Raw genomic sequence first — 15,627 nt, forward strand, 5'->3', positions numbered from 1 at the left:
ATGTAATCAGATGGTAGCAAGTCATATCAATGTAAATTCAATCAAATTAGATAAATTCCCCACCAGAAATAAGCTGAAATATGTGATGACCTATTTTTTTTAAAAATAGAAAATAGAGAAAAATCTATTTTTAAATTACACTGAGAGAGATTTAGATTAAAAAGCCAATGACTGCATATGTTAATCCGCTTTCCTCTCCGTTTAATAAGCTCATTAAATATTAGATACAACAATAATTTTGGTAATAATAATTATGATTGTAACTGTAGTGAACCCCAGTGAAGTGCAAATAGATGCTATATGTGCTGCACAGCCTGGTAACAATGTGACATGAACTCCACCTTTATTAAACACAATAAGAGTTGAACTATGATGAGTGATTACTTACCTTAAATGTTCCTTTTCTCCAAATCTTAAAGAGGCTACAGACGCATTATAAGGTCACATCAACGTTTCATATTCACCCAGACACCAAATATGTGGGTCAATGTCTGTGGCTCTCTCCTCTCTCTAAGAACTAGAACAAACAGTGACTGATGAGTCTGTGGGCAAACATTGTGAATTTTTTAATAGAAGAAAATCTTTTGTTAGAAGAGACCAACATGAGAGTGTGTGCAAGTGAGCAAGAGACAAAGAGAAATAAAAAATAAAAATAATAATAATAATAAAAAAAGTGGGGGTTAGGATTACAGTCGTGATTTAGCATTACTGAGATAGTAGACATGCTTTTTTTTTTTTTTTTTGCTTTTGTTTTTACTGCAGTAAACCTCACCACACAGTTGTATGACATATCATTGACCAGCAGATTTTTAGTAATTAAGATTCAGTGTTTTATAAAGCAGGGTAAGTTGTACACACTTGATGCAAACAAGTACTGCACAGCCCATTTAAAAAACAAAAACAAATAAATGGCTTTTTCCTGAGTTTCAGTAGACTGAGCCTTTAGTCCATGATCTGATAATTATTTTTCACTTGATAAGTTATTGATAAAAAAGATCCGGTTTAAAAGAGGCTTACTGTGTAACCCTATCCGTTATTTGGAGAAGATTTTGAGTCTGACAGTATTTATAAAAGACATAAAGTACTGTCAGTGAAAAGTGAAGTCATTTTGTCACCACAGTTGAGTTTTGTGAGAAAAAAATGATCTGTTTAAAATAGCTCCAAATGTGTGGCTCCTGTTTCCAAACGCTGTCCGAAACTGTCTACATACAGTAAATTTACCACTGAAACATGATGAAACACCTTTACAAATTACAGCAGAATTTGTGAAAAAAAAAAAAATATATATATATAAAAAAAGTGATCAAATTCAAAGAATAGAAAAAGAGCCGTGAGAGCTTGCAGCTCTGTAAGCATGCAAAGTACAAATACTTTAATGAACAGCATGCATCTTTTTGTAAAGAAAGATAAAAATGAAACAAACAATCAATACAAAGAGTAGGGATCAAATATATGTATAAACCGTACTGTTACAACAGCTGGTGAAAATGCAAGTTATATAAAAAAATTTAAAAAAGGCTTATGGTGGCTTTTTAGTGAAAAAGCTTAGTGTGCTAGAGTTACAGCAGAGGGAGCATTCCTCCTGTCCTCTCTCCTGGGTTCTCTCTGGTTTTGTTTTTGTTTTTATCCTCCCCTTCTCTCCACGGTCCTTTAACTCTTCCGGTGTTTTGCCCTGGACCTGCCAGCAGCATCTCAGAAATATCGCACTCACTTCCACATCTTCCCTTCAAAGTCTGAATGAGGAGGGTGGGAGAGAGATAACATATCAATGAAATGTCAGGTTTTCTTATCTTTTGGCTGTAAGGACGAAATGGAAATATGCACAAGCGTCTCCTCACCCATATTGCAGTCTTTGGCCATACCTCTCTCTTTCAGTAGGTTGTTTTTGTAGTCTGTGGATTGCAGCAGACATACAGACTGTGAGAAAGTTAAAGTACATTATCGTACAAGTTAGGCAATGTGTAGATGAGGCTACTGCACCTGAATTCAGAGGCTCTTGGCTACAGGCCCTCAGCTCTTGGTGGCAGGCCCTTAGTTCTGTGCTGTCTAATGTCATTTCACCTCCACTCATCATACTTCCCCTGCACAGAAATAAGCATGATTCTGCTTAGAGGTGGATTCAATTTAAATGAAGAATTGTACATAATTTATTGTATAACGTCTTACCGGTCATATCTACGCAGCTCAAAGTCCATCTCTGAAGGAAAGATTTAACACACAATCTTTATGAGTTCTTCTTTTTCTAATCATGAAATGCAAACTTGTCAGACTCAACCCAAGAACGAGGGCAGGGTTAAACGCACACACATGCATACAGTACCTCTCTTTTTGCGGCGTCGAGTCAGCACAACGACGGCGACGACGATGACCGCCAGCAGTATGAAAGTTGCTAGGAAGTAGCCCAGATGCTGCACGAAATAACCCCGGTGTTCAGGGAGGATGACGTTCACCACATGTGGGCTCTCCACCTCTTCAAGCCCTTAAAAAAAAGCAAAACACAGATAAAAACAAACGTGTCCTGGAACAAACTACTGAACTCTCTTCATACCTGTTAAAAGTGTGAGAAATATCCCACGTGGCAAATATCAAGAGAGGACAAATAAAACGACAATAGGATGTATTGTTGAGGATTTACAGGCATATTTTAACTGTGATATATTGGGCTGTTAAACTGGATTAACTAAGGCAATAAACAGCGATGTGATTCCAATGCATTTCTAGGTTTTATTCCCCCTGTGGTTCTTTCTTTTTCATTTGTTTCCAGTAACCAGAAACAGAAGGAGGGAGAGCAGGAGTTAAATGTCAAAATGTTTTGTTGGTAATGACTTCCAGACCTGATGTCATGCAGCTGTTTTTTTTTCTCTCTCTCTCTCTCTCCTCAGAAAAACACAGGCTGACCAGAAAAGAGGAGGAGAAGTGTGAGGAAATGGAGACAAATTCTGTTATGTGGTCTGTCTGCATGTCTGAATTAGTTTTCCATTTAAGTCCTTTTTCACATCTTCTTTCAAATACAGAACTCTAATTTCTGCATGCACGGAAAATAAATCAGTGACACCTTCAGTACAGCTCATCACTGAACTCTGAAAGACAAGTCTAAATACATATCTGACTGCAGGCAGCTTCCAGTCTCTCAGTGACCCACACTGGTTGTGTACAGTCTGTAGATAGCTGACAATAATTATTTTTAAATGACAAACTGGGTGTACTGTAGCACACATGCTTTGCAGAGTAATCCTTCAATGCATGCTTCAACAGAGCTGCTGAAGGGTAAATAAATATGAGTTGTTGTCTGAATTCAAATGCAGCCTGATCACGGGTGGGGAAAAAAAGCATCATGAGAGACCATTAAATCTTTTCCTCTTGAATATTTCTCTTAAATATAACAACTCTACTCTACTGTCTCTCATTAAATCAGCTAAGTTTCACACTAGTAAAACTAGGCACCACTGAGGGACTAATGAGGAAAACATGCAACGTACCATCTCTGATCATCCTTTTCAAAACCAGCCGAGCGTGACAAAAATAATTTATTAAATATATTCCGACTTAATCACCCACCTCTGAAGCGGGATGCTCGGTTGGCAATTATCACCTGTCATTGTCTAATCTACCTAATGTGCATTAAACTGCAAAGACCAAGGTCATTGTCTCTAGAGCTAGTCTGTCACAACCAGAGCTGCGGCCATGTCCCAGCAGTGGCCCATTTCCATTTTCTTGACAGATCTGACAAGTGTGTGTGTGTGTGAGTGTGTGTGTGTGTGTGTGTGTGTGTGTGTGTGTGTGTGTGTGTGTGTGTGTGTGTGTGTGTGTGTTGACGGCTATACCACAAACGCAGCACAGAGGTTACCCCGCGTTTTTGTTCCTGTGGGATATGCGTGATTTGCAAGTCAATGAACCGAAGGGAAAGCATCTTCATTTTCTGGTGAATCGCTGACAGCTCACAAAACGCCTCCGTCACGATTACAAAGAAATGTATTCGATTCGTTCTTGCCCATAAATAATTACAGCATGAAAGTGAAAAGCTCTCATGATGTGTAATTTCAGATGATTGCTGGCGTCTGTGTGAGCACAGACAACTTGGTTTTTTAATCTAACTGACTCTAAGACCAGCGGAGCATGGAGACGAATTCCTGGACTAAAAGGACGCAGGCAGGATGCCACCTATCCACGTGTGCATTTCTTCCAATTTCTTTTTTATGGAGCTAATAAATTGGCTGTTATCTTTCTAAAGGGGGAGGAGAATCTATAGTCTAACACATACCATCATCCCCTCCCCTTACTTTTCTCTTTCATGTCACAGCTGGCCCAGATGTTGAACAGATGTATCCGACTTCCTTGTAACTGCTGGTAAACACTCCTCTACCAGAGTCCGATACACATGAGAAGAGAAAATAGAGCAGACTGGGGAGAGACGAAGGATAAACAGAATTCTGAGATACAGTGTAACCGGTCTAGACAACGTGGTCGGGACTTTTGGAAAATGGGGTCAAATGGAGGAAAAAAAACACATGGTATGACCCTCCACTCCCAAAATTACTGGCTGTTGGAGCCTACTCCTCTGCTCAGTGCTGTTAAAATGTCTCCAGCTGTAAACCAAAAAAGCTGTAAATGAAAAAAAAAGGGGGGGGGTGATGAAAATGAACCCACTTCCGTTGTAGCCAATTTAATGATGTTTACCGTAGACAGCTATTCAAGCCAGAGCCGCGAATAGTTGACTCTAAAATAAAGCATTCCTCTGAATTCACAGTCCAAAACTAACTAGGGTATTTCTTTCTTTCTACCCGCTTCTCTTCTTAGTCAACTAGCTCCTACATTCCTTTTACCTCCTCCCTTCCTCTTCAGCTCAAACACAAAAACAGGTCCGAGAAGAGAATTGGCAGGAAGAAGAGCTGATTTAACTGACCAACTATGCCTATAAATATAACCCCAAAAAAACCCCCAGGCACTGTGTTGTCACTCTGAGCACAATTCAGCTGAGAAACCATATGGGGAAAAACATTTACCATTACTTGCGTCTGGAAAAACAAAGTTCTAGTGATATTTCTCTTGATGTTTTTTGGCTTACTTGGCTCGGGCACGTCATTCTGGAAAATTCTTGGTGATGTAGTCGGGGCGGACGGAAGTGCAGGCACCACAGTGAGCCTGAAGATGCGTCTCTCCTGAAGGCCGCAGTAGTGGTGGTGCAGGTGGCAGGAGTACAGGCCTTTATCATCAGGCCTCAAGTCAGAAATGGTGAGTGAGAAGTCCCCTAAAGTGAAAGCATCCTCCTCCACACTCATCTTGCGCTGGGCAAAGAGTAGTCCGTAATCCCGGCGCTCTCCGGAGGCATAGAGGTCCACCAGGCGTTCTGCCTTATTGGCACGCACCCCAGGGGCCTGGAAGTCCCAGTGAGCAACCTGCTGCTGGTCCTCCTGGAGGCCCTCCCTCCACAAGGATCTCCGGTTCACACAGGGCAATACAACTGAGCTGCCCAACAACACCACAAACACAGTCTTCTCTCCGTCCCAGTAACGCTTCTCTCTCCGAGCTGGAATATAAGTGTGAAATACATTATCACGGTTTCATTCATCATGACTCATGTAACAACGTTAGGCTGTGTGATCAGGAGGCCTCACCTGATTTAGTGACATTGAGCTGGATTTGAATGGACTGGTGAATCTGGCAGTAGTGATGGTGCAGATTACAAGTATAAACTCCTTTGTCAGTTGCGACCACATCTGAAAATAATATGCAAAGAACCGTAAGAATGAATCACAAAAGGAATGAGTCCAATGTTCTCCAATGTGCTGGTGGGGAATATAAGGAGGGCTCACTGTTGATGACAAGGGAGAAGTTGCCGTCAGTGAACGCAGAGTCTGGGAGGAAAACGCGTCCCTTGTTGATGCCATTGTAGACCCTCTGCCGTGCTCCGGGGGACATGTCCAGGACTCGCTCCACAGAATACTCCGGGCTGCTGCGGACCACGTCCCAGTGCACCACCCTCTGACGGTCCTTCAGTCTGTCTCGGGTCCACACCATACGGGGGCTGTGGCAGGGGAGAACAGCCTCAGATCCTGCAGGGATGGTGATGTTCTTGGCCTCCACCACCACGTTGTTGCTGCTCTGACACCATGCTGACACAAAGAAATAAACACAATCAATGCAGGAAAAGAAGCATCAAACATGAAGCGGCTGTACATTCAGCCTTCATTAAAGGTGGAGCACAGAGAAACATAAATGTCTCACCTCCTGGCAGTAAGAGCACAGCAAGAACTGAAACAGACAAAAAAACGAGTGATTAGTGATTAGATTCGTACTTGCTTCTGTATTAGTCTTGATGAATATTCAAAATAAGACTCAGCATAATGCTGAAGCAGCTTGAGAGTTTCGGTTTGACCCGAAATGACCCAGCTGTGAAAGATTTCAGCGCTGGAGCAGATGTGGGTTCAGCAAGAGGACTTTTTAAAATAACAGAGGAAAACTAAAGCAAGGGCACGGTAAGAGGCAAGATTTCCAAACAGAAAAGTTCCACACAGGAACACAAGAGCATAACAAAATATACCAGATGTCAGCAATTATTCTCTGAAGATATATTTCTCTGTTTGTGTTTTCTCACTCTAGAGAAATTTTCCAACGGCGCATTTGCTTTTTTTTTTCTAATGTATTTTTCCCACAGTGCTATTCCGTCGTCTGTTTACTGAAAGGCCAGTCGAGACGCATGCGGCCAACGCATACAGAGCCTCTATTCATCCTGGCTGCTGCTGCTGGCTTGTTGCGAGGCCGTGATCCTGAGGGGATGAAGAACCGGGCTGCTATTCAGCTCACTTCAGTCACACTGCCCGGTGTCAAAACCAAACACCTGTGTGTTTTTTTTACTGTGCTGGTAATGGGTACTGTGAACTGTCGAGGCTAAAGGTGCATGTGGATACCTACAGTACATAAAGAAGTATATGAACAAAGAATGGGTTATTTTCAATGCATGGACATTACAGAACATCAATTCTGTGGCAAAAATAATCAGTGGGTTATATATAATTAAATTTATGAGGTGTAATGTACCCAGTCAGATTTCCTCGGGCAGGTTGTTCCAGAGCACCAAGACCCCAAACTGTAAAAACTCTTTGAATCCTGTGGTTTTATGTCAGGTCTCCAAAAGAGTTAAAAGACTTCAAAGTACTGTATAGCAAGACCCGAGGCCATGAAGAACCTTCAAAGTAATCAATAAGACCAATGACGATGTGGTCACAGCTGCTGGTTCTGGTTAAAAACCTGACAGTTATGTGCAGCCTGTAGTCGATCGATAGTTTCAGTCAAGCAAGAAACAGGGAGAAGTTTGAAATCAGGAACTGCGATTACAGAACTTGTAATAAAACTTTGTACTAAGTTAGATTAAATAGCTCCACCTTAATCATCCGCAACAGAAAAATGCAACTTACACACGAACCTCTCATAATAATATGGTGATATAATATATGATAGTCTAAGATAACACTTTTTTTTTCAGTGCAGGACTTAAATTGGAGTATTTTTATATCATAGGACTGCTACTCTTTCTTGAGTTAAATATCTAAATGCTTCCTCCACTCACCAAAAGCAGCAAATAACAAACAGTTTGATCAGGCGTATTATTTATCACAGTCGACGATGACCTAAAAAACCAACCGCAAGCTGCACAGAATCTGTTTGTTACAGCGTCCAAGACCAACTTCCAACAACCTTCTCCATCCAGATGTTGTGCTCATCATGGCAGCGACTGGGGTTGATTCAATTCACATGTGAGCATGGGCAACACATCACGTGAAGAGTGTGTTCGCTTCACCACAGCCAAACAATACTGTACTGGAGTGCTGCTACCGTGCTTTTTATACAGTCATTTGAACCCAGCAAGGGCACGCAGTGATTTGATAAATATGCACAGCTATATAATAACATATCAAGCTGAGCAAAATGATTTCAACACACACACACACACACACACACACTGGCATCAGAGAGGAGACCTCATGCTGGAAAACTTTGGTGGGTTTTCTATTGAGGGGTATAAACTTTCCTGCAGAAGGTAAAACGAAGTGTCCCGGCCCCTGTAATTTTCTCTCATCTCCTCTCCAGACACACACACACACACACACACACACACACACACACACACAGGCTGGTGACTCACGGAGCTGGTTTAACACTAAAGACTTAACAATGTGCTATTGAGTTACTTGCTGTAATAACAGGCATTTACCAAATGAGCTGCAAAATCACTGTTGTCATTTGTTACCCCCTTGATTCACGTTGAATCACCCTCACCCTAAGGTAAGGCAGAATTTTACGTGCGAGTCAAACGCATAAAGCGTGTGTTTGCTCAGCATCGTTTCTGTGATTCATGCATAAATGTGGGTGTGTGAAGTTTACTCACAGCAGCGTCACAGGTTGAGAATAAATCGAGCTGCAGACTTAGTTTAATACACAAAGATGCACTCAGAGAGGCCTTGAAGAGGCTGTTGACTCTCCTGCGGATAAACTTGGATGCACGTCAAACTGCGGCAGAGTATTTTTAGTCATGTCGATTTGCATATTATGAGGACATCAACATAATTTCAAGTGTTGGCCGTCATAATTATGGACTATAGCATTGTGTATAGTATGTTCTAGTTGTGCTGATGGTGGAGCTCAACTTTTGTGTCCAATAAAAGTTTTATGTCACCTTGAAGCATCATCTCAGTGTGTGGGCCTCTCTTATTGCTGAACACAGACATGTTACCTTTATTATGACCTTGGATCCTTGAATGAGTAGCTACATGTTTATAAGCAAAAAAAACCAGCATGCCTGTTGTCAGTGGCCGTTAATTAAGACAGAACCGAATCATAAACATGGTTGGAGTGGTAATCCCCCTCCTCCACGACTCAAAGCAGCCCACTCGTGGTGAAACACTCATTACTGACACATATAATGACTGGCTGCAGGATTGTGCTGACTCCTCTGCACAGACCGCAGTTAACTAGAAACACATTGGGCCAAAGCCATAAAGAAAAAATCCCACATACACATAGTATCAAGAGGCCGCGGCTACAGTCAAAGCCATGTATCATGTAGTATATTTCACTTTCAGGTCCATGAAGCTTCATGCTCCATTTTATTTTCAGAAGTCTAAATGTTTCAAAATAAAAGCTGTAATCTATAGATACGATTTAAGATGAGATGATAACAGACAGATAAACAACACATAATGTTAGGCAATACAAATAATAACAAAATAAGCCTGTACTATGCGATGACTGCTAGGTCAACAATACATTTAAAAAAAAAAAGTCTATTTAAATAAATAAATACGCACAGAATGAACAAGATTCAGTGTTTTCAACAGTTTAGACGCCACACTAAAACTAGTTTTAAAAGATCATAATGAGGATTGTTGCTATCAATAAATAAATACATAAATAAAATAGGAAATAATAAAAATAAATAAATACAAATGTACCACAGCTAACATCAGTAAAAACATTGATAATGCAGGGTGTTGCTGGGTAGATATTCTTGCTTTCATTGCAAAGATATTTTGAGGAAAACATATTAAAAATGTATTTTAAAAGAAGATATTCACAGTGCAGCAGAGAACTGAGAAACTTTCAGCGTTTTGTTCCCGACGCGTAATTCTAACCTGGATCCAATTATGGCACAAAGAAACTTTCCTCAACTTACTTTTTTTTTTTTTTAAATCCTTTAAAAGCAAAACAACTTACTCTGAAGTACAGTCATATCGAGGTGCATCTTCTTCTTCTTCTTCACAGTGCCGGCAGCTCAGGTTTTAAAAAAAAGGAAAAAAGCCTGACAGAGGTGGAGAGCGCGTCAACTGATAAAACAAAAGAAGCTTCAAGTTCAGCGAGCAGCGGCTCAGCTGGAGTTTGTTGTATTCCTGCAGGCTGGAGTCTGCACACGCTCCGCCTCCGCCAGCACATGAAACCCAACACTGCTGCAGCAGTGTGCGTGAAAACCTAAAGCTTTGGTTTAAAGGTGCATTCCTGCAAATCATTTAGTTCACATTAGTTATGCTTCTAAATGCAGAAAAATGAAACAGGCGTATATATTTAAACCCTTTATTTATTTATGAAGCAATTATTTGTATGCATACATGTGAAGATTTAAATAATTTATATGAAATCTGGGGACATTTTCAACATAAGGATTAAATCATTCCTCATTTCCCTGTTTTGATTTTTAAAAAGGCTGGTTTCTGTTCTGATCAATTAAATAAGGTTCTGTTCTATATTCTAATTGTATATTAAAATATTCACATAGTCAACTGAGACTTCAGTGTTTTTATTTCTGTTTCTGTTTTTTTTTTTTCATTTCGGGTTAAATTGGGATTCCACAGGCGGGGGAATTCTAAGATCTGGTCTAACCCAGCCCGGAAACTGACACAATGAAAAGTCCCGCTTCTTCTGACTAACCAAAAAGATCACCAGACAAGTCTAAACTATAAACAGAAGAATATTAAGAACACTTCATTTGTTCAAAGACATAGTTTTAAATAAAAAAGATGCTTTTCCCTTTAAACTCTGAATGCCATTCTGTAGATTTCCGGCCCGCTTTAACATCTGGCTGTAAAGATTAATAAACTAAAAACGACCTCTGTGGTAATTCCAGAGTGAATTTGTTTGCACAATACTGCCATCAACAGTAAGAACAGAAAAAATGTAATCCAGAAAAACAACAGCACGCTGTGCGTCTGGCTCGACAGGAGAAAGATCTTTATTAGATTATGTACACTTGGTCAAAAAATAATTGTACACACGGCGAGTATGTCCTCGACGCTGCAAAGAAGAGAGAGTGGGGTGATTGGTTGAACTGCAGTGTGCCGGAGCAGAGTGAGAGGGATGTGACACAAACTTTAAAGTCACCCTCAAGTGTTTCTCAGTTCCTTTTGTTTCCGTGCAGTTTCATGAAGATCTTCGGCGTGTTCCATCCCTCTGGAGCCTTCTTCAGCCCAGCTCGTGTCCAAATCTTCTTCAGATCCTCCTCAAATCGTTTCTGCACAGGACAAACACACACAGTGTCAAATATGTGTAACGTAAAGTTGTAATCAGCTAAAAAAAATATCAAAAATGTGTCCATATTTAACGACAGAATCCTTTTTTTAGCTCCAAAAAGAGAAACATCTCACCTGCTTCTTCCTCGCCCTGCCGTCTTTCACTCTCCTCCTCAGGAACTTAGTCCGTTTCAGCAGCTTCTTGTATTTATGCCTGTTCATCTTCCGCCGACGGATCTCCAGAACATTCTTACAGCTGAGAGGCGTCGCCGAACCCTCCCCGTCCTCCACGACGGGGACGGAGATAGGCGGCAGCACCTTCTCTTCCAGCAGCCCTATGTCCTCCTCCTGCAGACCGGGGGACTCGAGCAGGGGAGGAAGGGAGTATCGCAGGGAGAGCCAGCTCTCCAGAGGACTCACTGACAGTTTACGCGGCACCAGAGCCTCGTCCAGTTCGGGCTCGAGTTGGACCCATCGAGGAGGAGATGCGTTGTCTGCGGCCGTCGAGTAGTTACTTAGTTTCTGTTTTAGTGAGGAGCAGTGCAGAGCGGGAAGAACCGGCCCATTTAAAATGTGTCCGCGGGCTTGAAGCGCACCTGGTCATCGAGGAAAAACAGTGTCAATACTTATGCAGGTAATAGTATTTGTTAGAGATAAAAACAAAGATATTTGTTCATACTTACAAGACGCTCTTCGTAGTAGACTGAGACGAGGGACTACTTTTGAAGTGAACATTGTTGGTGATCATCAAATCATCAGGAACGTGCTGACCGGTCACTTGTCCTGTGGGCGTGAGGACAGCGCTGTGTGTTAGTCAAACAGATTCATGAATGAAGAGACAGGTGGCTGCATCACTCGACAGGTACGTCAGGTTACGGGAACTGGAGTCCTTCACTACGCTGCTCAAAAAAATTAAAAGGAACACTTTGAAAACACATCAGATCTCAACGGGAAAAAGAAATCACGCTGGATATCTCTCCTGATATGGACTGGGTCAGGAATAGGGATGTAACGATACACTCAACTCACGACTCGATTCGAGTCACGACTTTTTGTTCACGATACGATTTTTCCAAATCAAAATGAGCTACAGACAAATTATGACCAAATAAAATTCTTTTTTTATTTGTAGGAAGAAAAAATCTGTCTTTACAGAAACTCTCAAACAGTTTGTGTTCTCTTATAAAAAGTGCAACTTACATCGTAAACAACAAAACACATGACAGATATCTGCTTTCTTTAGAAACAATCACAGTAAACTGCTGTTAACTGGTGTGATGTGCAGTTTTCGCTCACGAGGTGGCGGCTGATACGCTGCTTCGTGTTGCATCTCCTGCAATATTTACATTCTGTTTTGGTTTAGTCTGTCCGTTTCTCACGGTTGTATTTGTGTATACAGGGAATCCAAAATGATTTCAAACTGCTCGGTGCGTCCTCTATTTTCTACCGTCGCCATGTCTTCCCTCGTTCTGTGCTCCGTACCTACGTAGTGACGTAAATTCACGTAACTTGACGCCTGACGTTGAACAAATTAATCACCAACCAGTGACTTTTTTTAAGATAACGAAACCTATTTCTAATTTTAAAAAGAAGAAAAAGAAGATATGCTACTTCTCTCGCATTCGCCAAGAATCACGATTCATTTTTTTCTGTCAACCGATGCGAGTCGTCACGCATTTGTACCGATTTTTAATCGTGTCACGAGGCATCGTTACATCCCTAGTTAGGAACGAAAAGGACACATGCCACGTCATTAATGGAAATGAAAACTAATCAACCTACAGACGGCTGAATTCAAAGACATCCCCAAAAAAATCAAAGCACAAAAAATGATGTGGCACATAATAGTACTCAGTAGTTTGTATGCTTGTATACCTGTCTAACCTCTGTAAGGTCCAGGTACCGCACCATGGAAAACTAAATCTAACTGTGCACAAGAAGGAGACGAGCAGCATGGACAATGAGCAGCAGCCTGTCCACCAGAAAGTGGACAGACAGAGGACAGACAGAGGACAGACAGTGGACAGAGAGGACAGACAGAGACAGACAGTGGACAGACAGAGACAGACAGAGGACAGACAGTGGACAGACAGAGGACAGACAGAGACAGACAGTGGACAGACAGTGGACAGAATGAGGACAGACAGTGGACAGACAGAGGACAGACAGTGGACAGACAGAGGACATACAGAGGACAGACAGTGGACAGAATGAGGACAGACAGTGGACAGACAGTGGACAAAATGAGGACAGAATGAGGACAGACAGTGGACAGACAGTGGACAGAATGAGGACAGAATGAGGACAGACAGTGGACAAAATGAGGACAGACAGTGGACAGACAGTGGACAGAATGAGGACAGAATGAGGACAGACAGTGGACAGAATAAGGACAGACAGTGTACAGACAGTGGACAAAATGAGGACAGACAGAGGACAGACAGTGGACAGACAGTGGACAGACAGAGGACAGACAGTGGACAGGCAGAGGACAGACAGTGGACAGGCAGAGGACAGACAGACAGTGGATAGACAGAGGAGCAGCTTGTCCATCACACAGTGGACAGACAGTGGACAGACAGTGAACAGACAGTGGACAGACAGAGGACAGACAGTGGACAGACAGTGGACAGACAGTGGACAGACAGAGGACAGACAGTGGACAGACAGAGGAGCAGCTTGTCCATCACACAGTGGACAGACAGAGGACAGACAGTGGACAGACAGTGGACAGACAGTGGACAGACAGAGGACAGACAGAGGAGCAGCTTGTCCCACAGGCTGGTCTCCCAGCTCGGTATAAATAAAGTATATTTAATAAACTCTGACTCTCTGAACTTCACAGACAAAAATCAACTTTCACACTTTTTAGTTTTTGACTCAGTTTCCGGTGATGGACTGATGCTAATGCTAGTTAGCACTGCAGCTCCGGTTCTATGTTCACACTTCAGCGTGACAGCTCGTCATATTTACGCCACAAACCAGCTGACACAGCGATAACCTGCGTTATTTACATGTTTTATCTCGGTGTTACTTCACCTTTTGTTCCTGAGACCGACCGCTCGTCTTCAATGTGACTCCACAGAGACAGTGCGACACCGATTTTCTTCCGCGTCCTGTTTCCTTGCAGCGCACAAACGTTCCGGCGGAACAGTTTTCAAAATAAGACTCAGAAATACTTTATTATTATTGTGTATGAAATGTTTTTGTTACAGCAACAAGTTAGATAGTCAGTAATAGCAAGAAAAACATTTGAACACTATAGAGGTTGGATAGTAACATCCCAAGGAAAATCTTTAACACTATACTGTACACCTATAAGATATCCAATTTAACACTATATACACATGTATAAATAACAGTTAAATAAAAAGCCAAGTAACATTAAACTATGCAATATGTAAATCTAAAACCTTATAAAAGAATTCAGTGTTTGAGAGGCTGTACAGAGAATACACTGATTGTTTAAAGTGCAGTATGATATAAACTATAGGACAATTAATCGTTACAGTTATAAAAATAAATATGATTTAGAATGAACAGACACTACATAAGAGACATAACACAGACACACAGACAGTGAAGTATCAGACACTCCAAGTCAAGTGCAGTAGCTATCGAACTTGCTTGTGCAATAAATACATAAGTGCAATTTTCTCATGCATGCATACTGCACTTTAAACAATCAGTGTCTGTTCTCTGTACAGTCTCTCAAACACTTAGGTTTTAGGTTTATATATCGTATAGTTTACTGTTACTTGGCTTTTGTCTGACTGTTTTTGGTTCTATTTAACTGTTATTTATACCCTGTGTATATAGTGTTTAATTGGATATCTTATAGGTGTATAGTGGTAAAGTTTTTTCATGGGATGTTATGTTCAAATGTTTTTGTTCTTTCTTGCTATTACTGACTATCTCACTTACTTTTTGGGAGCTGCTGTAACAAACACAATTTCCCTGCGGGGATTAATAAAGTCATTCTGATTCAGATTCAGATTCTGTATGATATACAAATATGTGGAAATGTGAAATTAAGTATATGTATACACAGTATATAAATACAGTCTATAAATTATAATATATCAGTAAAAGCAGTAATAATAATATAAAAGGCAGAGGAGAAGGTGTAGGGATGTATAAGTGTACACTCCTTTTTGAACATATATCATTTAATTTGCTCTGGTTAAGAGAAATTAACAATTGAGTTGCTGCGTCTACAGGTTTGACCTAATTTATTATTTACTCATTACTATTAACAGCCTGTACCTTTCTTTCACATACTCGTGTACATAATAATCCTGCCTAACTTCTATCTTTATTTGTTCAGCTTTGTTGTCCTTTGTCTCAGCTGTTATGTCTGTTCCTGTATGCACATTAAGAGCAATGAAAGTGGAGTCAAATGTCTTGTGTACACACAACAGGCCAGGTGATTCTGATTATTATATGATTATGAAATACAATACCAAAAAACCTAATTGATCATTTCTAAATATTGTGTGGACCTGGATGCTGAGCAACATACAGAGTAGCCTGCAGTATGTTGACGGCTTAAATGACTCCACTGGAGGGCACTAACAATCTGAGTAACAATGAGAGGTACAAATGAAGCATTAATTGTTTCCTTAAAACA

General features: G+C 41.0%; 2 protein-coding genes across 2 annotated transcripts; both read right to left on the reverse strand.

Annotated features, from left to right (window-relative positions):
* Window positions 1-561: 561 nt before the first annotated feature.
* LOC104924671 (matrix remodeling-associated protein 8) lies at window positions 562-9,901 on the reverse strand. Its single transcript, XM_010738090.3, has 10 exons — window positions 9,712-9,901; window positions 6,226-6,252; window positions 5,814-6,113; window positions 5,616-5,717; window positions 5,066-5,527; window positions 2,321-2,479; window positions 2,167-2,197; window positions 1,981-2,081; window positions 1,839-1,892; window positions 562-1,733 (listed from the first exon to the last, which is right to left on the reverse strand). Exons 1-10 carry the CDS (start codon window positions 9,737-9,739, stop codon window positions 1,708-1,710), a joined length of 1,290 nt encoding a protein of 429 aa, XP_010736392.2. The 5' UTR covers window positions 9,740-9,901; the 3' UTR covers window positions 562-1,707.
* A 795-nt stretch (window positions 9,902-10,696) lies between these two features.
* aurkaip1 (aurora kinase A interacting protein 1) lies at window positions 10,697-14,142 on the reverse strand. Its single transcript, XM_019278521.2, has 4 exons — window positions 14,037-14,142; window positions 11,681-11,780; window positions 11,133-11,593; window positions 10,697-10,999 (listed from the first exon to the last, which is right to left on the reverse strand). The coding sequence occupies exons 2-4, from the start codon at window positions 11,730-11,732 to the stop codon at window positions 10,883-10,885; spliced, it is 630 nt and encodes a 209-aa protein (XP_019134066.1). The 5' UTR covers window positions 11,733-11,780; window positions 14,037-14,142; the 3' UTR covers window positions 10,697-10,882.
* Between the last annotated feature and the right edge of the window lie 1,485 nt (window positions 14,143-15,627).

This window comes from Larimichthys crocea, chromosome XV (assembly GCF_000972845.2).
Source record: "Larimichthys crocea isolate SSNF chromosome XV, L_crocea_2.0, whole genome shotgun sequence".
Taxonomy (NCBI): Eukaryota; Metazoa; Chordata; class Actinopteri; family Sciaenidae; genus Larimichthys; species Larimichthys crocea.

What these genes read in the sequence shown, in the direction of transcription:
- LOC104924671 (XM_010738090.3), bottom strand. Translation starts at nt 9,739, where the DNA reads ATGCACCTCGATATGACTGTACTTCAGA. An exon ending in GAATGACGTGCCCGAGCCAA is followed by an intron (nt 2,480 to 5,065) that starts GTAAGCCAAAAA and finishes CTTTTTTTTAAG; the next exon opens with GGCTTGAAGAGGTGGAGAGC. An exon ending in GGCCAAAGACTGCAATATGG is followed by an intron (nt 1,734 to 1,838) that starts GTGAGGAGACGC and finishes CTCCTCATTCAG; the next exon opens with ACTTTGAAGGGAAGATGTGG.
- aurkaip1 (XM_019278521.2), bottom strand. Translation starts at nt 11,732, where the DNA reads ATGTTCACTTCAAAAGTAGTCCCTCGTCTCAGTCTACTACGAAGAGCG. An exon ending in TCTACTACGAAGAGCGTCTT is followed by an intron (nt 11,594 to 11,680) that starts GTAAGTATGAAC and finishes CTCGATGACCAG; the next exon opens with GTGCGCTTCAAGCCCGCGGA. An exon ending in GCAGGGCGAGGAAGAAGCAG is followed by an intron (nt 11,000 to 11,132) that starts GTGAGATGTTTC and finishes TGTCCTGTGCAG; the next exon opens with AAACGATTTGAGGAGGATCT.